This window comes from Eptatretus burgeri, chromosome 13 (assembly GCF_056783735.1).
Source record: "Eptatretus burgeri isolate ZD-2024b chromosome 13, Ebu_testis_v1, whole genome shotgun sequence".
In the NCBI taxonomy this organism is placed as follows: Eukaryota; Metazoa; Chordata; class Myxini; order Myxiniformes; family Myxinidae; genus Eptatretus; species Eptatretus burgeri.
Genome location: NC_140973.1, coordinates 29,789,745 through 29,817,296, shown reverse-complemented (window position 1 = coordinate 29,817,296; position 27,552 = coordinate 29,789,745). Strand labels below are relative to the sequence as shown.

Sequence of the window (27,552 nt, the reverse complement as noted above, 5' to 3'; positions counted from 1 at the left end):
GGACTGTGAGAGGGATGAGGGATGATACAAGATGGTAGTGCACCACCCACTTGAAGCTATAAAAGAAAGAGGGGATTAACAGGTTCAGTCTGATGCTTCCACAAACAGGAGCAAAGAGGAACAAAATAGCTGAAGTTTGGATTTTGGGAGTTGAACCAGGAGGAGGTTACTTGAATAGTACATTCATTCTGGAGTCTCTGGGGAGGGTCGGAGGGCTCAGATAGCAGAGGAAGTAAAATACAGAGGACACCGACCTGTCTGTGATGTGAGAGCAACAGGCATTGTGCTTCAACCTTATGTCAGGAGACAGCAATAATGTTGAGTGCTTTGTCTTCCACACAATCCAGTCGAGACATGATGATCCAGTCAGTGGAGCGACACATAAAAAGCTTTATATGCGGTGTTCCGATCTTTTTAAGGAATGACTTGGAACGACTGAGGCTCCATCGCGATATGGTCGGCCCAGGAGAGGCCATGGCTGATTCCAAGGCTGAGACATTCAAGAGACTGAACCTCTTCCAGTGACTGAACATGAAAATAGACAGGTGGGTTATTTTGATCATCAATCTGGAGTGAAAGGGCATGACTGAGATTTGCCAGTGCAGTATTGACAGGTATGTTCCATCTACTATTTGTCAAATGCAAGTCATTTATTTAACTCTTAGCAATCCATTGTACAACTGACAAATGATGGCAGAACTCATTCTCGTGAAAATGAGTTCTGCCATCATTTATCAGTTGTATTCCTGGTTTGGCTTTGCATTCCTGGTATCGATAGACCACACAAAGTAATTTTGGGACATCACCTCTTCGATGACGTCCTTTGCATTGACAGCACCAAAACTTTAATTTGTTCTGTTGTGTTATATAATCGGATGCAAAAAATGTACAAAACTTCAGCTTTATACGAGTAAGTGCTTGAGATGTTGTGCAGAGAGCCAAAGAAATAGAGAATCGAGTCATTGTGGGAATATTATTTGTCAAAGTCTCACTTCAACAATTAAAATATATGATTGAGAGAACCTCGCAAGCAAATTAAAATCGATTTTTGAAAAGTAAATTCTGATGGAACTCGGCAATTTGTGAAGCTCTTTGGTGGCTATGTTACCGGCAGTAGGGTGTGTTGTCCCGGCTTGTGGTAGAGCGAGTCTTGGAAAACCGCCATGAGCCATTCCCATTGTTACACTCAGAAATGATCAACAAAGAAGCACGAGATCACGAGTGGGAATAATTTGGGATGAAATGCTCCGGTGGACAAAGATGGCAAAGATCGACACAGTGTGCCCAACTTGAACGCAATAGTCACTAATATGCCGGTCTCATCGCCAGTAACGGATGATTTTAAGGATGGTGATGATGAAAGTAAAGTGTTGTACTTGCTTTCGTACAAACATACATAGACGAGTACGCTATATATATGCACACAAATATACGACATAGAAGTACATGCACTTTTCTCTTTCGTTACGGAAAACAAACTCTGGTTCTCTAATTGAAAACCTTCCAAGTGTGGCCGTATTGCCGGATGAGGGCCGTGCCACAGTTAAAACCGGAATAATTTCCAAACGAAGGAACGCAAGGTCATGCAACACAACAACAACAACAAACAAAAAAAACATTATAATCTTACTCGATCGTCAAATAAAGCAAAAAGTATTCCAAAATGGATTTTAAACAGGAACATACATCACGAACGTACTTATTCGGATGAGGTTGCAACCTTGATACAACTCTTCAATCTTCACATCGAGTCCTCCGGCAGGATGAAGTAAAAATGCCCAAACTATGGGCCAAAGAGCCCTTCATGGCATCTTGCGTACATAACGAGCCACTCCTTTCCTTCCTCCGCTGATGAATATCCACGAGACTGTGGCTGCCTCCCACCTTGCCCTTGCCTTTAGAAATGAGTCAGATCTCCCACCTTTCCCATGAGAGCCGCCGCAAACTACCAAATAGTGTCAACGGAGTCGGTGGAAACTTTCACTACATTGTCATCATGCATTAACCTCGTCGTCTTCGTTCCCAAAGTCGACCAGCTCGCACTGCAGCAGTTGTGATGAATTTTGAAACCAAATATATGTAGACAAAACATGACTGTTTAAGTGTACAGTTCAGACAATCAAGAATTTCAACAGGATGTTGAGGAACACGACACTTGGGGGATCATTTATATATTACGTACATAGATATGGCAAGGATTTAATCTCCCCACCCCTCTTAACAAAGTGGAACTTTGTCTTTACGATTCAATACCACATGGACGGAGTAACCTCTGGCATCAAGTGTGTGCCTGTGTGTTTGTGTGCTCATTTTTAGGGCTGGCAGGAGAGGCATGCACAATTGCCTCAAAGCTGTCTAGCCTGGGCTGGGATCTCGGCCCAGCTATAAACCGCCAACCCAGTGATAATCAAAGTGTGTGCTGTCCCTCGTCCCTTGGATGGACGTTAAACTGGGTGTCCTGTCTGCTGGCATTAGTTTGTGGATGTTAAAGCAGAAGAAGCGATCGTACAGCATCAATTGGTGGGTGTGGTACTACAAGTCATATTAAAATACCCCAACAATGGGGGAATTATCCATTCTGTTATTCCGGGGGGATTAGCCCATCCGTAAGGACGGGTTATTCGCAAGTACATTTTGTGAAACCAAGCTGTTGGTTGAGAAATAAACAATTAAAAAAAAAACACACACACAGACAGTAGATGGTACCATGTGTGTGTGTGTGTCATTCCATTCCACCCATGGTTGGACAGCTTGACTGGCTCCAACCACAATTTAACCTGATGGGAAAAAATTAAAATAAAATAATATAAAATAAAATAAAATCATACGGCGACGATGCTCGCGCTTATCGCGATGCTAAACCACGATGAAGCCATTCGTGCTTATTACCGCGATGAAAATCAGCCTCAACGATCAAGGCGGCTCTCTGTTACCTTATACACTCCCAAAATTACGATGCGGCATTCTCTCAAGAAGGACTTAAACCCATGTCATTACAAAGGTCTTTGTCCGAGCGCCAGTCTGAACTGGTTGTTCTAATGATATGAAGGTATAAGGGGCCGCTCTCGGGCATCAGTGTGCGGAACTACCATCTTGACCCAGTGCTGGTCGTCAGGTCAGGTAGGTCAGGTATGGGAGCGTGTGCCGAAGCAGCGCGTCGCTGCGTCCACTTTCCGCCGGTACTTTAGAGGTCTCCGTCTGGCCATCCTCCAAGCAGTTGCCTGGCCCATCCCCATCTCCTTGAGATGCTGATGAACCTGCTACAACCACGAGGCACGTGATCGGCCCATTGGCCTCCTCCACTCACGAGACTCCCTCCCTGAGAGAATCTGGTAAGCAGGATCAGCATCAGGAAAATGAGCCACATGTCCATACAGCCGCAGTTGACGCTCACGGACCATGCAGGTAACAAATCTCATTTGAGTCACTCTTAGCAACCGCTCATTGGACACAAAGTCTGACCAGTGATAGCCAAGGAGTCTCCTACGAGACCTGGTACCACAGGTGTTAAGTCTCCGTCTCAGGTCCCTATGCCTGTTGTTGGCTTAATGCTTAGGGTGGTGGGCTCTGGATCCTGGGGTCCCGAGTTCAAATCCCGCTCAGATGTTGAATTAATACCAGGTGGGGTTAACTCGACCTGTCATCCTTCTGAGGTCAGCAAAATGACTACCAGTGTACTGATAATAGGGACAATGCATCAGCGGCATAGCCACGTCCCTAGCCAATAATGCAACCAGCAGCCAGATGGTTGCACTCAAAAGAGAGAGTACCAGAGTATAGTTCAGACATCACATTGATCAGTTTTGATGGTACCCCATGAAGACAGAGAATCCTCCAGAGGGCATCCCGTCATTCACTGAATCCGGGAGAACGGTACCATCTCAGCCTCGGCTGAATGTTGGCAAGCTCAAGGATGAGAGGGTAACTGAGTAGTTTGTGAACAGGCTGAGTGGGGATTTGGGGGTCTGGATGCTTTGGGGAATCCTGAAGAGTTGGGGAGTGCCTTCAAGACCACCATCCTTGATGAAGCGGTGGATGTCGAGCGAAGAAGAATTTTGTCTCTCAAGGGAAACTGGATACCATTAACCAGTCACAGGGCCAGGCTTACTGGCAGAGCTGAGCTGTTCAGGTAGTTAAGGTGTAAAACTGCACGTGCGCCGAGGGTGGACATGGAGGACTATCTGTGAGGGGGTAGAGCATCACCTGTGGTCAAGTGATTCTCCTCCTGCTTACAGGGGAATTCACGCATTGCGTTCCTCCAAGCCCATCCCTCGGTGTACTGCAGTTAGAGCGGAGGGTGGTGGGCTCTTGACAGAGGAGTCCGAAGTGAAGGCCCGCCAGGCTGGTTACTTTCAGCGATTGTACCAGGCTGATCCACCAACTGTTGAGTTGGACGTCATGGGTGTTACTATCCCGATTGCTGACCCTGGAATCAACTGTGATCCACCTTCATTTGTGGAAACGCAGGATGCGGTGAACAGATTGAAATGGGGTAAAGCTCGTGGGATCTGTGACACCCAAGGTAAACTTCTCAAGGCTGGTGGAAAAGCTGTGCTCATGTCATTGCAAGCAGTCCTGTGCTCTGCCTGGAACGCAGGCATCATCCCAACTGACTGGAAGAGGGGCCTTTGTTGTCCCTCTCTGGAAAGGGAAGGATAATCAACAGGAATGCAACAACTACCGAGGGGTGACTCTGCTCTCAGTGCCGGGCAAGGTCTTTGCTCGAATAATTCTTGATAGGGTTCACCACCATCAACTTGAGCACCAGCACCCAGAGCAGTCAGGCTTTACACCAAAGAGATCAACGATTGACCGTATCCTTGCTCTTCGGTTCCTCACCGAATGCAAACAAGAGTTTCGGCAGGGGCTGCTTGCAGCCTATTTTCTGCAAAGCATTTGGTCAGTGAATCTGGATGCCCTCTGGAGTATTATTGGTATTCATGGGGTGCCAACAAAACTGATTGATCTGAAGTCTGAAATAAACTTTGGCACTGAGTGTGCTGTGAGATGTGGTGATACCATCTCTGACTTATTTCCAGTTGTTACTGTAGTTCGTGGGGCATGTGTCCTGGCCCCCACACATTTCAGCACTTGTATGGACTGGATTCTCGGGAGGATTTCGGAGAGATCAAGTTGTGGTGCATCGTTTGGGAATGTCAAGATCTCAGACCTTGATTTCGCAGATGATACAATTTATCTTTGCGGAGACTTTAGATATCCTTTTGGGGGCCCATGGGCTGCTGAATGAGGATTCAGAGCCACTGGAATTATGGGTTTCCTGTGTCAAATCTAAGATCCAGGCTTTCAATGGCATCTTCGATGCTGCTGTCCTGTCTGTGCCTGTTTGTGGTGAGGATGTTGAGGTCACAGAGAGATTCACATACCTTGGCAGTTATATTCATGTCTCTGATTGTGAACCAAAGGTCAATAGATGTCTGGGTCGGGCCCGGAGAGTCATGGATTTATTGGATCATGGGGTGTGGCGTGAGCATCAGCTGCGGCTGTATGGATATGTGGCTCGTTTTCCTGATGCTGATCCTGCTCACCAGATTCTCTCAGTGAGGGAGCCTTTTGAGTGGAGGAGGCCAATGGGCCGACCACATGCCTCGTGGTTGCAGCAGGTTGATCGGCATCTCAACAAGATGGGGATGGGCAAGAAATCTGCCTGGGGGATGGGCCAGACGGAGGCCTCTGGAGTGCCGATGGAAAATGTACGCATCGATGCGCTGTTCCGGCGCATGCTCCCGTACCTGACCTGACTAAATTGAATGCTTTGCAGAGATCAACATCGGCTGCAAGCAGCCCCTGCCGAAACTCTCGTCTGCGTTCGGTGAGGACACGAAGTGCAAGGATACGGTCAATCGTTGACCTCTTTGGTGTAAAGCCTGACTGCTCTGGATGCTGGTGCTCAAGCAGATGGTGGCGAACCCTATCGAGAATTATCTGAGCAAAGACCTTGCCCGGCACTGAGAGCAGCGTCACCCCTCGGTAGTTGTTGCAGTCTTGGCGATCACCCTTCCCTTTCCAGAGAGGGACAACATGGCCCCTCTTCCAGTCAGTTGGGATGATGCCTGTGTTCCAAACAGAGCAGAGAATTTCATGCAATGACACGAGTCCAGCATTTCCACCAACCTTGAGAAATTCAGCATGGATGCCACAAATCCCTGGAGCTTTACCCCCATTTCAACCGGTTCAGTGCAGCCTGTGTTTCCATAAACGAAGGTAGACCACAGTTGATTGGAGGGTCAGCAATAGGAACAGCAACACCCCTGACATCCAGCTCAACAGCTGGTGGGTCAGCCTGCTACATCTGCTCAAGGTAACCGGCTCAGCGCGCCTTCACTTCAGACTCCTATGCCAAGAGCCCACAACACTACACTCTAACTGTAGCACACCGACGGATGGGCTTGGAGGAACACAATGCATGAATTCCAATGTGAGGATGATGAGAATCACTTGACCACACGTGATCCTCTACCACAGATTTTGTTTTAATTAAATATATTTTTTATTATTATTATTTTTTGTCCACACTGTCGAGGCTCGTATGAGAGCAAACACACAGAACGTACAATAAGGGGAGCAGGAGACAAGAGGGTGGGAGAGGGAAGGAAAAAGCAGTGTGAAACAGAGATACGAGGAGATCTGTGGAAGGGAGAGAGATGGGGAGGGTACACAAGGTAAACAAGATGGACACTGCAGGGACTTTCTGGAAGGAAAGCAGGGAATTTGAAGGAGGTGGGTTTGGGGTGGATTAGCAGGGGTAGAAAAGACCATGGTTTTGGATGGGGGATAATAAGAGATGGTGGTGAACAGCTGTTTTGAGGACCTGGAGGGATGAGTGGGATTGAAGAAAGTATGGGAATTTGTTCAAAAGGCAGGAAAAAAAAAGAGGAAAGAAAGAGTGAAGGTGAGCATTGATTCTTGATTTTGGCAGTTTTACCAGAAGGGGGTTGCTAGCGGACCTTGAGCGCCCTGTGTAAATATGGGGGGGGGGGGGAACATATCCGCGGAGATGGTAGAAGGCAGAAAGACCACCGACCTGCCCGTGGTGACAGAGTGAGAGACCCAAAGACTCAGCTTCATCGCGGTAGATACCAATGATCCCAAATGCTTTGGTTTCCACAGCTTGAAGCCGAGAAAGGCGAGAGGCGGGAGCACCAGCCCAAAGGAGAGAGCAGTACTCCGTCAGGCTGCAGATGAAAGCTTTGTATGTGGTCAGGAGCTCAGGTGTGCCAAGGAAGGACTTTCCACAACAGAGGATGCCCAGTCAGCGACTGGCTTTGGAGGCCAGCTTGGAAATGTAGCTTTCCCAAGAAAGATCATGGCAGACAGAGAGACTCAGAAGCTTGAATGAATGGACTTCAAGAGGATTGTTGAAAAAGTATTTGGGGGAAGGGGGGGTTCCAGACCGTCCTTTCGGAGAGACATAGTGATAGTGTGCGACTTGTCAAGATTAAATGACATGTTCCACGTGTTGGACCAGCTTGTGATTTTATCCAGATCTGCAGAGAGTGACGAGGCGCACTCGTACAGTTTTACACCTCAACTCACTGAACAGCTCAGCTCTGCCATTAAGCCTGGTCCGACAACTCTGGTCAATGGTATCCAGTGTCCCTCGAGAGAGAAAATTCTTCTTTGCCCTTCGGTTAGTTCCAAGACATCCATCGGCAACAACAAGGATGGTAGTCTTGAAGGTGAGGTCACTTGCCTCAGTCAGAACATATACAAAGACCAGGAAGACGATACCCAAGGAGTGACGAATCCTTAGTCTCATAATACGCTCGTTGTCCGGTGTTACCACAATTATAATGGGAGTCAGCTTATTGGACACAGCCACAGCAACCCCTTGAGCCCAACTCAAACTAACCAAACCAAAACCCACTTCAAACCAAAACCTCTTCCTTCTGATGTCACACCCATTAATCATCCACCTCTGGGCGTGGCTTGCTGGCAAGAAAACTGGAAAGGCAGGGCTTCTGCCTGTTCGGCACGTTTGGCTTGATATAATGGTGTGGATGTTGTTGTTCTAAAAACGCACTTCTTTCATGGCTGGCTTGTAAATACAAAAACATAGGAAAGGTCACAGGAGCCAATTACATACTGGGGAGAATTGGTCTTTATCCCTATCTAATCAACACAGCACCCCCCCCACCCCCAACCATGTGGTAACAAGTCACACTTAAGCTCACAGTTTCCCTACTTAATTTACATCGAGATGTCTCCTACACGTCCACGGACCAAACAACTCTGTAAAATCCTAACTTTCCAATGAAATTCCTCCATCTACCCCTACAACCATAACAATATATTCCACGTCTTCTAGATCATAACTGTGACGTTTCACATCGACTGATGAAGCGGTTCAAGAGAAAGATTTTGTGAAAGAATTTTGTTCAAACCAATATGGCTGCCAGACAATGTGACCTATTAATTATTCGTGAACACCTGAGTATCCCCAAGGCTTGGGGAACATGTAAGTGAAGTTTCCCCTCGATCTGTCAAGCCATTCTGGAGAAGAAGATTTTAAAACGTTTATTCTTCAAAAAATGATAGCTGCCAAACCATGTGACCTATGTCATCATAGGTGGAGAACATTTTGTTCCTCATGGATAGGTGATCATACCTGTAATGTTTTGCCTCGATCTGTTTAGCTGTTACAAAGATTCTTTAATGTTTTATGTTAAAAACAATATGGCTGTCGAACCACGTGGCCGATGATGTCATCATTTTTTTTGGCAAATTACCATCTATTCGTAGATGACCCTCAAAAATTTTCATACTGATTAAAGCATTTGACATATGCAATTAAGATGTCACAAAGAAGCCATGTATGGCATCATCAAAAAAAACCACTCATTTCCCTTGGGTTGTACGTCACATGTGCAAAGTTTCATTTTTTTTCCCATGGAGCGGTTTCAGAGATACAAAGGCCCAAAGTTTTTGGGGTTTTTTTAAATCCAAAATGGCTGCCACACTACGAGACCTATGACATCATAGTTGTACTAAAAACATTCTACATGAGTCGCATCTATGATGAAAATTTCGTGAAATTTCTATGGTGAAAAACAAAACCATGCCGCCCCGCTTCGATCGGACACCTGGCCCACGATGTCCTCTTTATCAAATCAAATTCAGAATGGGTGGCCGATCACGTCTTTGGAGTTTCGTGTTGATCGGATAAGGTTTTTTTGTCCAACATGGCTGCGAGACCATATGACCGATATTAAAATTTTCAATAAATATTTCCCTTGCTGAGTTAATCATATTAATAATTTTTTTTTAAATCTGAAACCACTTAACCTTTTTATGGGAGACTTTGCAGTATTGGTCCACCACTGTTGAGGTCATTGTTAAATACAATATTTGTAGCATCAGTCACATGACGTGGCAGCCATGTTGGTAATAAAGGAATAATGAAACAATTATTTATCTGAAACCATTTAACCTATCAATACTATACTTTGCAGTTATAATCCACTGTGCTTGCTGCATAAATTGGACTTAAAAATGATATCAATCACGTGGTGTGGCAGCCACATTGGTTTCAAGGAAAATATAAAACAATTACATTTCGGAAACCGCTATCGCGACAGCGGTTGCGATCGATGCAAATCTTTGCAGTTGTGATCCAATACCCTTGCTCGATGTAACGCAACATGTTTCATATTGATCTGTTTAGGGGTTTTGGAAAAAAAAGGTTTTTTCATTTTAGGTTTTCAAACTTAACATGGCTGCTAAACCACATGACGTATGGCATTGAAAATTTGGACTCTGCGCAGGATTGGGTGGAGGATTATGCGTGTGAAGTTTCGTTTTGATCGGATAAAGGTTCATTTTTCTATCCAATATAACTGCCATACCACGTGACCTATGACATCATTATTTCTACACTGTATGTAGCTATATTGTTGATATGATACTTGGTAAATTTTGCTTTGATCGGATGAGCAGTCCCAGAGAAAACATTATTTAATATTTTTCTTCAATCCAATACGGCTGCTAAACTATGTGACATCAATTATCCTCAATCATCCTAATATCCCCAACTCATGGTAAACAGGTCCGTGAAGTTTCCCCTCAATCTGTCCAGCTGTTCTGGAGAATAAATTATTTGAAGGTTTTAGGGTAAATCCAAGCTGGTTGCTACACAATGTGACATATGATGTCATAGTTATCAAACTTTATTCAGCATGGGAAATCAATCATTTGAGTGCAGTTTCACTTTGATCTGGAAAGCAGTTCTGGAGAAGATTTTTTTCCCTTTAAAAAAAAAAAAATTAAAGAAAACATGGCTGCAAAACCACATCATGGATGACGTCATAATTTTTTAGGTGTTCATATCTTTCCCAAGTTGAACTACAAAATTTTTCATACTGATGGGATGCAGCATTCTACATGTCAAATTTTCACGGGGATACCACTTCACTGATGATGTCACAGACAAATTGCTCTTATTCCCCATGCAGAATTGTTGCCAGATGCCAAGTTTCAATTTTTTCCATGTTGCGGTTTAGGATGTACAAAGGTCCAAATTTTTCCCGTTTTTCCAATATGGCTGCCACCCCACGTGACTTACGACATCATAATCATCATTAAAAATTCTGCATGAGTAGTCGCATCTATGATGAAAATCCCATGTCAATCGGAAACCCATGCACCTGGAAATACCCAGGCTTTTTTTTTTTAGCAGTCGGAACTGCTGCTAAGTTCAATTCTCAAGCTTACATTTTGTAATTCGGCTTAAGTTAAGAGATTCTCTTGGTTATTCATACGCGGAAATGAAATGAAATGAAGCTACAAACGCTGGCGTCTCCGGGCGTTTATAAGCATTGCAATGTACCCAGCGATTCGATAATATAAGAAGAAAGTTTTTTTTTCTAATCGACAAAAAAAAAACCTATCGTTAATAAACTGTTGTGGCCCGTTCCAACTCAAGGCATCGTTGAGCAGGCTGAACAAAATGATGTATTAAGACCCAAATGAGGGAACCAGGATGCGCCTCAAGACGCCAGTGAGGTGGCTGAGGATGCGCCTGCTAAAGAATATAATGAGATAAGGCCGGTAATTTCCTTCAAAAGGGGCATTTTAATTAACCCAAACACCCAGTTTTCATTCATACACTTCCTTGGAGTTTTCTTGGTATGCATGCAAAGTTTCAGGCTGCTAGGTTTATGGTTTTGGAGTTATGGAGGGAACACGCGCGTGCGCGCATGCACGCACGCACGCACGCACGCGTCCCTGAAAAACATCATTTAAATGGAACTTCAAAATCCCAATGATTTTTAAGATGTATTAAAGGAGAAATGCATTCCTGACAGAAAAAAAAAAAGGAGTGGAAACTTTTCAGTTGCTTTACTCACTGTAATCCATTGCTTCACTCACCCTGGTCCTCCTGTTATGTTAATTGTTTGTTCTCTCTTTTAATTTGATCTTTAATTCAATTTATTTTGCCTTCCTAACTCCGTAGATTCCCCACAGAGAACACAGGAGTGGCCATCTTTGCATCGATACCGCTGGTTAATCATTTCCGTTGCACTTAATGAAACCAGCTCAATGAAGGTGGTTAATTTTGGCACATTCCGACATCTTTTGTTCACTCCATATAGTTCTCCAAACAGTAGAAAAAGTTAAGTGTAATGCTCGGCAATTTCACATTTTCTTGTGTATATATGGAGGAGGAGGAGGGACTTGCTTGCTTGCTTAAAGTAAGAAGGTATATCGATTACCAATTGCGGTCAATAAAACTATGCACCTGGAAACGTCAAAGCAATGTCGGAATTGGACAAATTAACACTTTTTTATCCTCCGCCATCGAAGGTGAAGGAGGTTATGTTTTCACCCCTGTCTGTTTGTCCGTCTGTGTACAGGATATCTCAAAAAGTTGTGGACGGATCTGGATGAAATTTTGTGGACAGGTTCAGTGTGTGACAAGGACGAACTGATTAGATTTTGGTGAAGATCCAGATGCGGATCCGACTACAAGAATTTTAAAAGTGATTCTTCACCATTTAGAGATAGGGCTAAAAATGATATAAAGTACGATATCTCAAAAAGTTGTGGATGGATTCAGATGAAACTTAGTGGACAGATTGGGTGTGTCAGAAGGATTAATTGATTCAATTTCGGTTGTGTGTAAGCTCTCATACGAGCCTCGACAATGTATACAAATTTTTTTTTTTAAGTAATTCTTCACCATTGAGAGATAGGACCAAAAACGATATAGTACTGTATAGCATGATATTTCAAAAAGTTATTGGGCCCGATATGCTCTTGTGGATCAGGCATTACGTGGTGGAGGTATGTGCTCTACCGAGTGCCCTTCTAGTTCGTGTTGGAACTGCTGTTGAGTTCAAATCTGGAGCTTAAAATTTTGTAATTCTGTTTCGTTCAAGAGATCCTCGAGGTTATCACATGCATGGAAAATAAAATAAAGCCATGAATATTAGCGTCTCCAGGCATTTCATAAGTAATGCAATATACCCAGCGATTCGTGGCTATGATGTACAGGAATTCGATACTACGAGTGAGGAAAGCGAAAAAAAAGAAAAGATTATCGTTAAGAAATCGTTGCAGCCTGTTCCAAGTCAAGGCGTGGTTGAGCAGGCCAAAAAACATGGCGGCTTCACACCCCAGCGAGGTTATCCAGGAAACGCCTTAAGACCTCATATGGAGCAAAATAGGCGAGGATCACCTATTAAAGGATATAATTAAGTTAGGCCGTTAATTATTTTCAAAAGGGGTGTTTTAATTAAGCCAAACACCCAATTTTCAGTCATGCACTTCCTTGGAGTTTTCTTAGTTTTCAAGCAAAGTTTCAGGCTGCTCAGTTTTATAGTTTTGGAGATGCGCGCGCGCACACGCGCACGCGCGCACACGCACCGTCGAGGCTCATGGAAGAGCTAGTAATAGTACATCGAATGGATGAGGATGCAACAGGACAAAATAGTCTTCAGATATTTTTACACCTGGGGCACATGTGACCCCATAACAGTGATTACAAGTTGAAGAGTTTTTTCAAACAAATCTGCTTCATCAGTTTGAGTGAAATTTTCGAACTGAAGTTCCTCACTCCAAACGAAATCCTCATCGAGGGCCGGTGGTGACAATATTGGGATTTTAACACTTACCGTAAAACACAGTTAAGAGAGTAATATAAACCGAGGGTGCTCAGAAGATAATCGAATATCGGGAAGATTTCTCAACACCATGTGAAGCAAACCCAAACCATAGTCTATCCCGACTGGTGAATAATAACAACTGGAATCGTAGCAAAGACTGCGGCTTGTGATTGGCAGGATTGATATTCTGACCAAACATTTGCGCAACAAAAATGCTCAACCAAACACGTCATCATAACGTTCATGCGAGAACAAAACGTGTTCGTGTGAAAATAAAATGTGTTAAGAGTTCGACTAAAGCTAAAGCTGATGATTTGCTCTCCCAGGATGAAATGTAGGTCAGTCAGATTGATCTGGCAACGAAACCGCAAATTATTCACAGACAATGTGCAACACCCCACCCAATGCAAACTCATGATTACTGAATATATTTATTTCGGAAGCAAAGCGTCATCGGGATCGAGGACCATTTAGACCCAGGACCGACAATCACCGACGGATAAAAGCACCACAGGAAGTTGCCCAAGTTCAAGGTAATGCGACATTGCACAAATCACATGGTGCAAGCACCACTTGGAAGTAATGTGGCTTTGAATTGTTACAGAATCGCCTTTATTCGCCAGACGTGGACCCCTCCAATTACCTTAGGTGTCCTTTGAAGAAACTATTTTGTGAAAAGTAGCCTGAACCTTACAATGACATCATCGCAACAGTTTGGAAAGGAACTAAAGAGCAACAGAAAGGATTTTTTTTTTTTGAATTATCTCTCGATACTTAAATAACACAAGCAGAAGTAAAACTCCAACATCCGATTCGCCATTATGCCGTGCTAGTCACCGTGCCTCACCTGCTTCCGTGTAACGAAGGCCAGCTTTTTCCTCTTCCTTCACCGATTGGGGAGGTGGCCAAGCTGTGGAAAGACGACGATGAGAGGATCCCTCTCCAACGGCATTTCCATGCGAAATGGCATTCCATCCAACCTCCTGAGGCAAAAAAGGAACGCTTAAAGCTCAACAATCACCTCCAGTAATGTGCCATCATTAGCCCATCGTAAGACATGTACATGCTGAAAAATGTTTTTTGGTTTCTTCAGAAATGCAAATCCATCTAAAAATAATTAAAAAAAAAAATTAATTCATCATCAATTTTTTTTTTTTGTAAACATTTAATAACTGCTTCTTTTGAAGAATACAATTATGATTTTTTTTTAAAGTACGGTATTCCATTGTATTGTTAGCAATGGTATCTTGTTCACGTGACGTTTTCGAACACTAAATGGTACAGAATGTCCTTAATTCACCAGGTGAACAAAGGAGATTCACAAACAGGTCTTGATTCCAGAAACATCTTGTGCCTTTTTACTCATTTTTAAAAATCAACTGTCATATTTTTTTTATTGTTGATGCTCAAAAAAGCAGAAATGCAAAAGATAAACAACCTCACTTCACTTGCTTACTTGGGATTATCAGGACATTCATTTTTAGTGGACCTCCTGCATATCCACAGCAGGAAAGTGGTCAGATCAATCTTAAGCGCTGCACCCTCTGTACCTTTCCCGACCCAAGACTGATCTTCCAGCAAACGACTTGCGACAGAATTGAGCACAGACACCTTGCTTTGGGGTCAAGAGCACAGCCACTTAACCGATCTCTCCCTGTACAACGGTTATCCTATTCGGAAAGGAAGGCACCGCCAATTAGTATCAACTCTCAGTGCATCACCTTTGATGGTAACACCTCACTCTTCTTTGAGCCCAAGCTATACGTTAAAATGTTCGCAGAAACGAAGCGAGAGTTAATAGTTTTAATATTTTTAGCAAGAAAAAAAAATAATAAAACTTTCTTGCACACACTGTATAAATAACACTTAAATGATTTAAAGAACTACTTCAAAACGATATGCTTATGTCAAGAAATCACAAAATATCAAGTGTACTCAATGATATAAAATGCTTTGATAATAATACTCGGAATCAACCAATTCAAAGGAGCAAAAGAGATCAGCGAGTTGCCGTGTCGGTGGAAACAGCAACAAGTTTTCTTGAATTACGACTTGGTGGAAATAATTACCCCTGCACACGTGGAGTGAAAAACGAGGGTTAAGCAATTGGTTCACTTTCACGTTGTCTGTCTGTCTACAAACGTCAGTTTATGGTCGAGGAACATCTTGCTTTCGATTGAATGTAATATTTTGAACACGTGCAGGGTAAGGTGTTCTATGAACTCTCCAGGTAAGAAAGTATCAACTCAGGGTTTTCACCCTTGAAAAGTTTAAATACACCACAATGAAAGCAAAACAAACTCACATCTCTGCTGTTTAAGGTCAATATTTCATTTGATGGACACGTCATGTGTGGTGCAGCTGTTGGTGGAGATGTAGTCGCAACGGCTTGCTCCTCGACATGAAACTCGGGGAATTGCACGTTTGGTTGTGATCTGAACAGCGGGGAAAATAATCCGGAACTCGAAATGTTTTGATTCCTGGTAGTATTTTTCAGAGGTTGATTCGAAACCGGGCGATTAGTGGTATTTTTCGCAGTTGTCCCGGAAATATCCGACATTCCACCACTAGTTCTCTTCACAGGAGGGAAATCTAACATGTTGCTTACTCCATCACCGGCTTTTAAAACTGAAAGATCATGGCCGGTCTCGGTATCACAAATATGTAGCGGCTCTTCAAGGTTGTCAGGTTTCTTGAAGCTTGCATTACAATCATCTAAAATGGAGCATCGACGCATCAAAATGGTTTCTTTTTGCTTTGGTGAAAGCAATACGGCCGAAGCCTCATTCATGCTCCTTCCATCACAGGTTTCCAAGTCAGTTACAATTTTTCCAGAGGTGTCCTCATTGATCCACTGAGCTAGATGACATTTTTTCAGGTTGGAAGTAGATTGGGCAATGACCGTGGTCCTTGTGGAGTTCTTGATCACATGCTCAACATTCTCCAACACGTTTGGCTTGCCTTCACTCTCTGCATCTTCATATTCGATCGGTTCCTCGGCATCAATGTACTGCATCGTCATTGGGGGTTCATAGGGATGGGCAGGAAGTATGGTTGTGCAATAAGTGAAGTCGGGAGATGGAGAAGAGTCACCATCACTTACTGGCCTGTTCTCGAGTGGAGTATGGAGTTGGCTCTCTGTGCCCGAATCCACATTGTCCATTTCAATTTGTCTTGCAACTTCCGCTTTTGAGTAAGAGTCATTTGCATCAACAATGTCACATCCGAAACAAACACCAGTTTTATATTTTTCTTGCTCAAATACTACTTCTGTTTTCCCGCCACCTCCAAAAATTATTAATTTATTAGTACAATACTCTTCTTTTTCTTTCTTGTACGCATTTTCATTCCCATATTGTATCGCTTTTTGTTCACAATTAACCTGATCAGCTGATAGACTCGTATTCAAATCAGCCAGGAGTCCTCTTTTCCCATCGTGGCGCTGCACTGGCTGATCCTTTCCCTCATCGACTCTCTCTAGTCGTCCAAAATAATCCACGGTCTCTGGTTCCAGATCGATTTCAAACGACCGTAGCAGAGACCTCGTCCATGAAGCTAAGCTTCTCCCCGTAGCTTGTCCCGGAGCCTCAGATTCTTCATCAGTTCCCTTCATGCTTGCGTTTCCAGGATTCTTTGAGAGTCATTAATGATGTAGCATCTTCATCCAGGCCCAGGAGCATTCAGATCATCGATTCACACTGAAAAGATGACATGGAACACAATCAGATTGCGTTCACTTGGGGAAAAAAAAAATCGACAAATACTATTTACTTTTAAGGCAGGGACACCAACGAAGTTTAAATGGTATGCAAGTCCAAGAAGGGTGATCTTTAAATTCCAGGTACCGGGAAAAAAAACAAAACAACAAAACACAAAATGTTTTCCTAATGATTTCATTATCATTTTATTGAACATTTTATGCTTTATCCCTTCACTGCAGAACTTGTTTCAATGTTATTATACATATGATGTAACATCTTCTTTCTAATACATTATGTGTGTCCATTCTGCCACTCATGTACGATATTTTGTCTTCATGATCTTCCGATTCTCTGTCAGTCTGTGAACCTGTGGCCCTCTGTCCATCATAATTCGCTCTTCCATTAGTTTAAATTTCTCCAATAAAAAAAATAATAAAAGAGACGATTTAGAGTTATCGTCAGTGGGAGAATGTCAGACTGAGAAAGTTACAAGTTTTGGAGCACCTCAAAGAAGTTCTAATAAGTCATGGGGGTACCGTCATACTTGGACCATTATTGTTTACAATGTATATGAATGACTGCACAGCAGGGTTATGAGTAGATTTTCAAAATTTGTAAATGACACCAAGGTTGGAGGTAAGGTAGATAGCAAAGAGCCGCGTGATCATACGAAGGAAAGCCGAGCTGTTCTCATATGATCGGCAAAGAATTGCTAAATGCAGTTCCATAATAGAAAATGCAAGGTATGGCCACGGGCATGAATAATAAAGAACAGAGACTACATCATGGGAGGGGCAGTTTCGGAGGATACAACACAGCAGAAGGATCTGTAAATCATTGCGGATGTTGCTGTGGGCTTTAGCAGTCAGTACAGTTCCAGGTAGCAGTTAGTTAATAGGATAGCTAATAGGATTTTAGGTTACATTCACAGGGCGATACCTTAGAGATTGAAGGAAGTCAGTGGCGTCAACGTTAAACAACTGAAGCCTCACCTTGATTATTGTGTGCAGTTTTGGTCTCCATTTTTTGAGGAGGATTAGAAAGGCAAAGCGATGAGCAGCCGAGAGAAACCAGGCTTTTTTAATTAGAAAGGAGGCAATTGCGAGCGGATCTCACATAAATATATAAAACAATGTAAGTTAGAGATACAAGATGCAGCCTGAACATTTTTGTAAAACAAGAAGGATCGTGAAAGAACTACCTTGAGAGAGAAGAAAAGAGTGAATCCTTTGAACCCTTGCAGCCATTTTACCGGCTACTTTCAAACCTCCATTTACCCGAGCGACCGTTTTACTGGCCGTTATTCAAACCTCCAGATACCCGAGCGACCATTTTACCGGCAGCTATTCAAACCTCCAGATACCCGAGCAGCCGTTTTACCGGCCGCTATTCAAACCTCCAAATACCCGAGCGACTGTTTTACTGGCCGCTATTCAAAGCTCCAGATACCCGAGCGACCGTTTTACCGGCCGCTATTCAAACCACCAGATACCCGAGCGACCGTTTTACCGGCCGCTATTCAAACCACCAGATACCCGAGCGACCGTTTTACCAGCCACTATTCAAACCTCCAGATACCCTAGCGACCGTTTTACTGGCCGCTATTCAAACCTCCATTTACCCAAGCGACCGTTTTACCAGCCACTATTCAAACCTCCAGATACCCGAGCGACTGTTTTACCGGCTGCTATTCAAATCTCCAGATACCCTAGTGACCGTTTTACTGGCCGCTATTCAAACCTCCATTTACCCAAGCGACCGTTTTACCAGCCACTATTCAAACCTCCAGATACCCGAGCGACCGTTTTACCAGCCACTATTCAAACCTCCAGATACCCTAGCGACCGTTTTACTGGCCGCTATTCAAACCTCCATTTACCCGAGCAACCGTTTTACCGGCCGCTATTCAAACCTCCAGATACCCGAGCGACTGTTTTACCGGCTGCTATTCAAATCTCCAGATACCCTAGTGACCGTTTTACTGGCCGCTATTCAAACCTCCATTTACCCAAGCGACCGTTTTACCAGCCACTATTCAAACCTCCAGATACCCGAGCGACCATTTTACCGGCCGCTATTCAAACCTCCATTTACCCAAGCGACCGTTTTACCAGCCACTATTCAAACCTCCAGATACCCTAGCGACCGTTTTACTGGCCGCTATTCAAACCTCCATTTACCCAAGCGACCGTTTTACCAGCCACTATTCAAACCTCCAGATACCCGAGCGACCATTTTACCGGCCACTATTCAAACCTCCAGATACCCGAGCAACCGTTTTACCGGCCGCTATTCAAACCTCCAGATACCCGAGCGACTGTTTTACCGGCTGCTATTCAAACCTCCAGATACCCGAGCGACCGTTTTACTGGCCGCTATTCAAACCTCCATTTACCCAAGCGACCGTTTTACCAGCCACTATTCAAACCTCCAGATACCCGAGCGACCATTTTACCGGCCGCTATTCAAACCTCCATTTACCCAAGCGACCGTTTTACCAGCCACTATTCAAACCTCCAGATACCCGAGCGACCGTTTTACCATCCGCTATTCAAACCTCCATTTACCCGAGCGACTGTTTTACCGGCCGCTATTCAAAGCTCCAAATACCCAAGCGACCGTTTTACCGGCAGCTATTCAAACCTCCAGATACCCGAGCGACCGTTTTACCGGCTGCTATTCAAACTTCCAGATACCTGAGCGACTGTTTTACCGGCCGCTATTCAAACACACACGGTGGCCCAATTTTTCTCCAGGGAGCCCAGGGTGGGAGAACCGAAAGTTCAAGGAACTCGGGATTCAAAGGGTTAAGATAGAAGCAATTGATCAATTTCATATATATATATATATATATATATATATATATATATATATATATATATATATATATATATATATATATATATATATATATATATTTCTTGTTTCTGGTGCTCTGCCCAAAAGCAGGGTCAGTGCTGCCAAAGTATCTTTATGGCAAGGATTTATGGAGAGGTTTGCCCTTTCCCTTAACGTGTTAGTCAGGACAGGAAATTGGAATTTGTTCAGGGTGCCGGTGATGACTCACCCACTCTTTGGGAAAAACATTGTGGATTATTTTAAGTGCAACAGCTAATTGTCAGGAGACGAGTCTCCAGCATAATGTTCGTCCAAGGGACGGTGTACTTTGTGGCATGACACCCGGCCTCTGCGAGGCAGAAATCACACGGTTTATAATGGGGTCAGGAATGGAACCCAGACCGGAGAAGTCAATGGTAAGTGAGGCTGGAAAACACTGCTTGGTGAAAGAATGCTTCAGTGCACCACACGTCCAAAGCTCTTGCCCACTCCTGTGGAATATGACGTCTTTGTAAATCTAAGATTGGGCTCCTCAAGCCATCTGAAGGCCTACCAATGAAAATAAACTGTAATAGTGAGCAAAGCTCAACATAATTTTCATCAGCATTATCCTAACAACTGGATTGATTGCATAACCCAATTGTCAAGGGATTGGATTGCCAAGAATACCCACAACGTTTTATTTTTTTAATCCCTTTTAACGCTACTTAACCTAACTGAACCTTCATACTTGGAGAGTACTGCATTTCCTCCCCTCAACTCTCCTCTTTTCCTGTTCATCGCTTATTGCATACGACTGTTTCCCCATGACGACTTTGTTGTCTTTTCCCCGCCAGGGTGAGAGTTGTGATTATACACAACACAACGCGCCAGGTGCTTCAACTCAATGCCACCCCCTGCAGGGCGGCACGGATGAGATCCGCTCGGACGTCTCGATGACGATGCCTGCCTCCCTTGGGTGAGCTTTAGTGCATGGAGATCCACACTTAGTGCTGCAGACCATCCTACAGAGGCAGCAAAATTAATCCGAAGAGTCAAATTTAATCACTTCTTCATGGCTGCCAATCAGAAGCTCCCCACTATGTGTGGGGGGTGTCATCGGCACCATGGCAATGAAGGGGTGCGTATGTTCAAATTAAAAGGGAACGGTGATTTTGGGTGTATTTCCCATAATAAATCCCTTAAATTGTTTATCGAGACATGAATCATTTGGTTCTTTTCGTGAGAATGGGTCGAGGACTGCTGATAATCCTGTGAGAGTCTACATCCCCACAGGTAGAAGGAAGTGCGACCCCCAGCTCTGGGGGAAATCAGATGAAATGTTTTTTTTTTTCAATTTGCAACGTCACAAGTACAGTGTTCTAAAGTCCGATTGTACAGTAGTTTCAATAATACTTCCGTTCATGGTGCTGCAACTCCAGAGCGAGAGCGGTGATTGTCAATCACAATCACACTCTGCTCAGGTGCTCGGTATGATTATATCGACTCAAGATAAATCAACCACGCATGGCTTGGCAATTTAAGCACCACTCCATGTCATTACCTCTGCCAACGAAGATGGACGGAGGTTATATTTTCTACCTTCTCTCTGTTTGTTTGTCTATCTGTCTGTGAGCGGGATAACTAAAAAAGTTACGGACAGATTCGGACAAGACTTGGTGGACAGGTTGGGTGTTTGACAAAGATGAATTCATTAGATTTTGGTGAAGATCCAGATCTGAATTTTAGTTTTTTAAAGTGATTCTTCACCATTGAGAGATAGGGCCACAAATGATATAAAGCACAATATCTCACAAAGTTGTGGACGGATATGCAGTGGATGTGGACGGTTCGTGGACGCTTCAAAAAGTTTTCAAAAAGTCATGACAAAACTTGGTCAACGATTTGGGTCGGTGACAAGAACAAGCGGATGATATGTTCGTGAAGGTACGGATCCAGATGCGGCCTATCAGTAGGATACAGAAGGTAAAGCACTCAGCCTGCCAGAGGTATTCGCTCTCCCGAGTGTCTTCCTAGCTTATAGTGCGATACCACACAGCAATACATTTTGTAAAATGCATCACACAACCTTCCTATAAATAATACATAGTTCAAAACATCACTTCTTGAACACAATACTATCTAAGGCTCGTGGAAGAAATTGCACGTACATCGTGTATTGGATAAGCACATTAGGAGACGATAAAAGAAACACATTAGATGGAATTTGACCCCAGGATCACAGGACAAGAAGGCAATCGGTCAGTCCTGAACAAATAGGTACCAATTCATAACATCAAATTATTTATCAGAAATGTCAATAAAAACCAAGAAAGGTTTTGAAGTTCCTTCATTAAACATCATGATGGCTGTAAAAACTACAAACCAAAACGTTTCCAGAAAAGAAAATGATGAAGAAGCCATCAGCTTTTCTCGAAAATGCCATCACAAATGAACGCTGACGTTTCGTTTTAAAGATTTCGATGTTGGATTGCATGTTCCTGATACGCTTACACTAGAATGTTTCCATGCAACAATAAATAAAAAAAATAAATACATAAATAAATAAAATAAATCAATACCGGTAAAGTCGAAATTGTCATTATAAAACGTAAATCTGGCAAAATGGTTGGTATAGACGTTCATCTGAAACGTTACTTCAATGTGCGAGCAATCTAAAGAACAACAATAAACAATCTTATCGCAGAATCACAAACGAGTTGTACTTTGGACCAAACCATGTTATTTAAAAACTTTTATTACACAGGGAGAGTTGAGAAATTTTAATTCGCATATTAATCACATGTGATGAAACGCAAGACAAATATGTATGGAAAATGACGTTTGAACCGCGAGATGGCCGACCGTAAGGCCGTTTTATAAATCTGAACAGAAAACCATATTTCCGTTTACTAATACTTCTGCCTCCCAGGTTTGAACAACAAGCATTTATGTGTAAAGTCGTTGCTCGCTTCGTGATTAATACGTTTTTCAAAATCATTATTCAGGAACCTATTCAGAAAATCATTTGAGTAAGCTTATACGTCAAAGATTTTGCAATTGTCCAAAGAGTAGATTTTTATTTTTATTTTTAATGATACTTCTTGAATATTTCAAATGAAAGTTGGAAGCCACTCGTGCTGTTTAAAGAGACCCAGGTCTCAGAACCATTCGGTGAATTATTCAAAAATCAAAAAAAAAATTCTATTAAGAGAATTCTGGCAAACAATATCCCAAAGAACGCTCTTTTTAAGCAGACCGTACAATACTTCAAAGGACTGCTCAAACCACAAAACCGACTGAAGCAACAACATGTTCATTGGAGTGGTGACAAATGAAAACACCTTACAGGTCAAAATGTCACATGACCAAATAAAAACAAACGAGTCAGAACATGCTGTGAAAACATTTCATTTGCTTCAATCAGCTCAAGATCGGAATTCTTTTCATTTGGAAATTTACTTTCGGCACAAATCCTGAAATGCAGTTTGATTTTGACAGAACACAATGTGTTTATTATTTATAAGCAGCATCACCAAGGTGCATATCACCAACTTAATGATTTCATCATAAAAAGAAGGTACAGCAGACAGCATGAACATGTACCGTATGGCAATCTTCAACAGCACTAAGAATGTCGGACATCATAGGCTTCTCTAAGAATGTCCATCATAGCCATCTACAAAAACGTCCATCACAGACATCTCGAGGAACGTCCATCACGGACATCTCGAGGAACGTCCATCACGGACATCTCGAGGAACGTCCATCACGGACATCTCGAGGAACGTCCATCACGGACATCTCGAGGAACGTCCATCACGGACATCTCGAGGAACGTCCATCACGGACATCTCGAGGAACGTCCATCACGGACATCGAGGAACGTCCATCACGGACATCTCGAGGAACGTCCATCACGGACATCTCGAGGAACGTCCATCACGGACATCTGTTGGAACATCAATCACCGCCATCCCTAGGAATGTCCATCACGACCATCGCTAGGAACGTCCATCATAGCAATCTCCAAGGATGTCCATTTCAGGAATCTATCTCACTATCCACCGAGGAAGTATTCCACCTCATTCAATTCCATGCCATTTATAGATGAAGGCTAAACTTTCATGATGAAGACTTATATTCCAAAAACTGAACATCCATCATGGCCATCCCTAGGAACGTCCATCACGAGGAACATCCATCCCTAGGAACGTCCATCCCTAGGAACGTCCATCACGGCCATCCCAAGGAACATCCATCCCAAGGAACGTCCATCACAACCCTCTCTAGGAACATCCATCACAGCCCTCTTTAGGAACGTACATCATAGCCATCTCCAAGGATGTCCATTTCAGGAATCTATCTCACTATCCACTGAGGAAGTATTCCACCTCATTCAATTCCATGCCATTTATAGATGAATGCTAAAGTTTCATGATGAAGACTTATATTCCAATAACTGAACGTCCATCATGGCCATCCCTAGGAACGTCCATCACGACCGTCCCGAGGAACATCCATCCCTAGGAACGTCCATCCCTAGGAACGTCCATCACGGCCATCCCGAGGAACATCCATCCCAAGGAACGTCCATCCCTAGGAACGTCCATCACGGCCCTCTCTAGGAACGTACATCATAGCCATCTCCAAGGATGTCCATTTCAGGAATCTATCTCACTATCCACTGAGGAAGTATTCCACCTCATTCAATTCCATGCCATTTATAGATGAAGGCTAAAGTTTCATGATGAAGACATATTCCAAAAATTGAATTTAATCAGTTACACTCGATATGTATAATCTTCTTATCCTTGTTAAAGTGTCCAAGCCCTCCACCTTCCTTTTTAACTTATTGTTTTTTTTCTCCCGTCTCCCATAATCTTGCTCTTTTTTTTCTTTTTCGATCCATCCCTAGTTTTCCTTCCCTCTTGTTGCTGCGATTGAGCTTGTATCCATCTTGTTAACACCATGCCCTCCCACCCCTCTCCTTACCCTCATTCTTCGCCCAAGTGTGCGTCCGTTATGTCCCTCTACCCCGTTGTTGGTGTGTTTCCCTCCTTTCCACGGCATTCCATCCTGTGTTCCAGCTCTTCCATGAGCCTCAAAATTGCATCCAGAACAACAAACATTTGAATGCATTTTTGTTTTCCTTAGAAATAAATAAATGCCACGTGCAGTGCTGGCTCGCTGATGTAAATATTTAATGCACATGAAGGCAGAGAAATTGTTATCCCATTGCTCGCACCAAATGACCATATATCAACCCATTGTTTGCTGGAATGCCCGATGCCCAAAGAAATCATGAGAATATTTCAGCGAGAAGCTTTGATAACGATTGTCTCTTTCTTTCAAAGATTGTTCAACATGTGAAAACTCGACACTACAATCAGTGTGACCACTCCTCATTTTCATAAATGCCAACGTGAGCCAATTAAAAAAGCCAAGAATTCACAAGGTTTCGGAAAAGCGATGATAATAGAAAACCTATAGAAAACCAAGACGCAAAGGTGAACAACGAATAGCCAAGATGTTGTGAAAAAAAGCCAAGGAGTGGTCACACTGACTACAATGGGTGAGGGGCAGTCCTGGAGGAAAACATAACGCGAACAATCGGCTAACTTTGAAACGATTGAGCAACGCATTCCCAAGAACCATGGTGCTTCATTTACAAAACAAAAGAAAGTAGAAATAAAACATCCAGCCCCCCCCCCAGACCCCACCAATACACACAGTTTCCTAGCGACCGCCAGAAACCTTCCTGACACTTAACAAACACAGTGTTACCAATGAACAAGAAAACCCCGAGATGTCTGCCAAGCATAAAATCGACAAAGTTCCTGCAAAGTTTAAATTCAAACTTACATGCTATGCAATAATTAAAATGTAAATTTATAGCACAAATGTATTACAGAATATGGAAGGAGTTCCCCATTACCACAAGCGGTTTCAATTTATCGGAATAGTGCTCAAAAGCAAAAACCCTTTGCGAGATTTATTGGCACGTAGAGGACACACAATCAAATACTGTCGGATCCCGTTATTCGCGGGGGATACAGTATATCCCTGAAAAACGTCGCGAATGTCAGGGTCACAAATGTCGGGGCATCGATTATTCTGTTTTATTTTACATGGTCTAGGCTCGTGAAAGAGTGATGGCAGAACAAATCAGGACACAACATGACAAAGGGAACAGCAGGAGAAAGGGGAAACAACAACAGCAGGTGGAAGGGAGAAAGTAGACCGAGACGGACAAACAAGGGATGCAGGTAACGATGAGGGGCAAGGGAGAATGCAAAGGGTGGACAATATGGATACATAAGCAAAATTGTGTTTGATCAGTCTGTGATTTTGTTCAGGTTTCAGGAGAGGAAAGCGGCTGCTGCCCGTCTGTCAGAAGGACGAGAGATATCACGGCAGAGAGTGGTCATCAGAAAAGAGATAAAGAGGATTTTCCAGAGTCAGTGAGATCATTGATGAAGAATCGGAATAACATGGGGCCTAGAACACTGCCTTGGGGTACTCCAGCCTTGAAAGGGAGAGGAGAGAAGATGAAAGCGCTCCGTTGAGAGGGGAAAGTGAGGTTTTTTTTTCCTGAAGAGTTGTCAGAATTGCATGTGTAAGTTTACTCTCAGTAACATTTTACGTGTGTATGTGTGTGTCACTGTAGGGGCGGGGGGGGGGTGGGGGGGAGGAGGGGGTGACGCAATCATCCTACGGGTAATGTTCTGGTAAATAATAAGTGTCAAAACTCAAAAGTAGAAGTCAGACAATAATTATTGCAGTTTCTAACTTGTAGACCCTTTCGACATCATAACATGCATCGCACAGTGCTTCTCCAGCCCTGAACGTTTGTATCCGCCATGCCTGCATAACAGCCATTACAATGTGAAAGTTGTTTGTTGCTGTCAAATTATGCACCATGGTCACAGAGATTAAACATCATTTCATAGTTTTCTCCATTTCTGTAGATTATATCTATCTGCTTGGCACATCAAAGCAACATGTATATTATTATTAGCACTGCTTATGACTGGCTGTACACAAGTTTGATACGGCTGTATCTGTACGAATGTCTGATTATGGTTGTTCCAGAATGTACAGGTTGTGGACAAAAAAAAATAAAAATGGAAACACCAATGTAAAGTCACTTAATAGGGTGTTGGGCCACAACATGCGGCCAGTACGCCCTGTATGTGCCATGGCAGAGAGTCCACCAGCATCTGGAATTCTGCAGGAGGGATGTGGCACCATTTTTCCATGAGAAAGTGAATTAGGAATAACATGGTAATTCACACATGTTTCATGGAGGTGGAAAACACGGTCTCTGGAATCTTTCCCGAATATCCCATAAATGCTTCATTGGGTTCAGATTCGGTGACTGAAATAGCCATGACAAATGGATAACATCAGTGTCACGCTCATCAAACCATAGGGTGACCGACCACACGTGCTCTGTGGATAAGGGCATTGTCATCCTGGAAGACACCCCTCCCAGCAGGAAAGAAATGCTGCAACATGGGGTGAAGATGATCACTCAGTACCATTAAGCAGCATTTGGCAATGACTTTGCCTTCCAAGGAAATGACAGTACTCAAATTCATGCCAGGAAAATGCACCCAACAACATTACAGAACCACCATAACCCTTCACTGTTGGAACCATGCACTCAGGGTCATAGAGGTCTTTACGTTGGTGCCACACGTGCATACTTCTGTTTGTCGAGAACATGGTGAAGGATGATTCATCTGACCATATCACATCTCTCCACTGCTCGGAGATCCGTTGCTTATGCTCTTTGCACCACTGGACTCACAAAAGTGCATTGCCAGGTGTGATGAGCGGTTTGTGCACTGCAACCAGACTATGGTATCCCACTCTGTGGAGTTCTCAGTGGACCATTTTTAATGAAA

General features: G+C 43.3%; 1 protein-coding gene and 1 long non-coding RNA gene across 10 annotated transcripts in view; one reads left to right on the top strand and one right to left on the bottom strand.

The window, feature by feature from the left end:
- LOC147014156 (formin-1-like) overlaps positions 1-27,552 on the bottom strand; it is an 87,343-nt gene that overhangs the window by 42,141 nt on the left and 17,650 nt on the right. For all 8 annotated transcript variants that reach the window (XR_015050664.1, XM_085851866.1, XM_085851867.1 and 5 more), the window contains 2 exons: positions 15,427-16,819; positions 13,969-14,104 (listed from right to left, as the gene is read on the bottom strand). Coding sequence is in view for 7 of the 8 variants with exons in the window: in XM_085851866.1 (XP_085707992.1) it covers positions 13,969-14,104; positions 15,427-16,734 (1,444 nt within the window). In the remaining variant the exon portion in view is untranslated. The remainder of the gene's footprint in view (positions 1-13,968; positions 14,105-15,426; positions 16,820-27,552) is intronic.
- Positions 77-27,134, top strand: LOC147014157 (uncharacterized). 2 transcript variants are annotated; one of them, XR_015050666.1, is made up of 3 exons: positions 77-545; positions 20,497-20,618; positions 25,999-27,134. It is a non-coding gene; the product is annotated as an uncharacterized LOC147014157 (long non-coding RNA). The 2 variants fall into 2 exon arrangements; XR_015050665.1 differs by lacking the exon at positions 25,999-27,134 and having other exon boundaries at positions 77-317; positions 420-545; positions 20,497-20,835.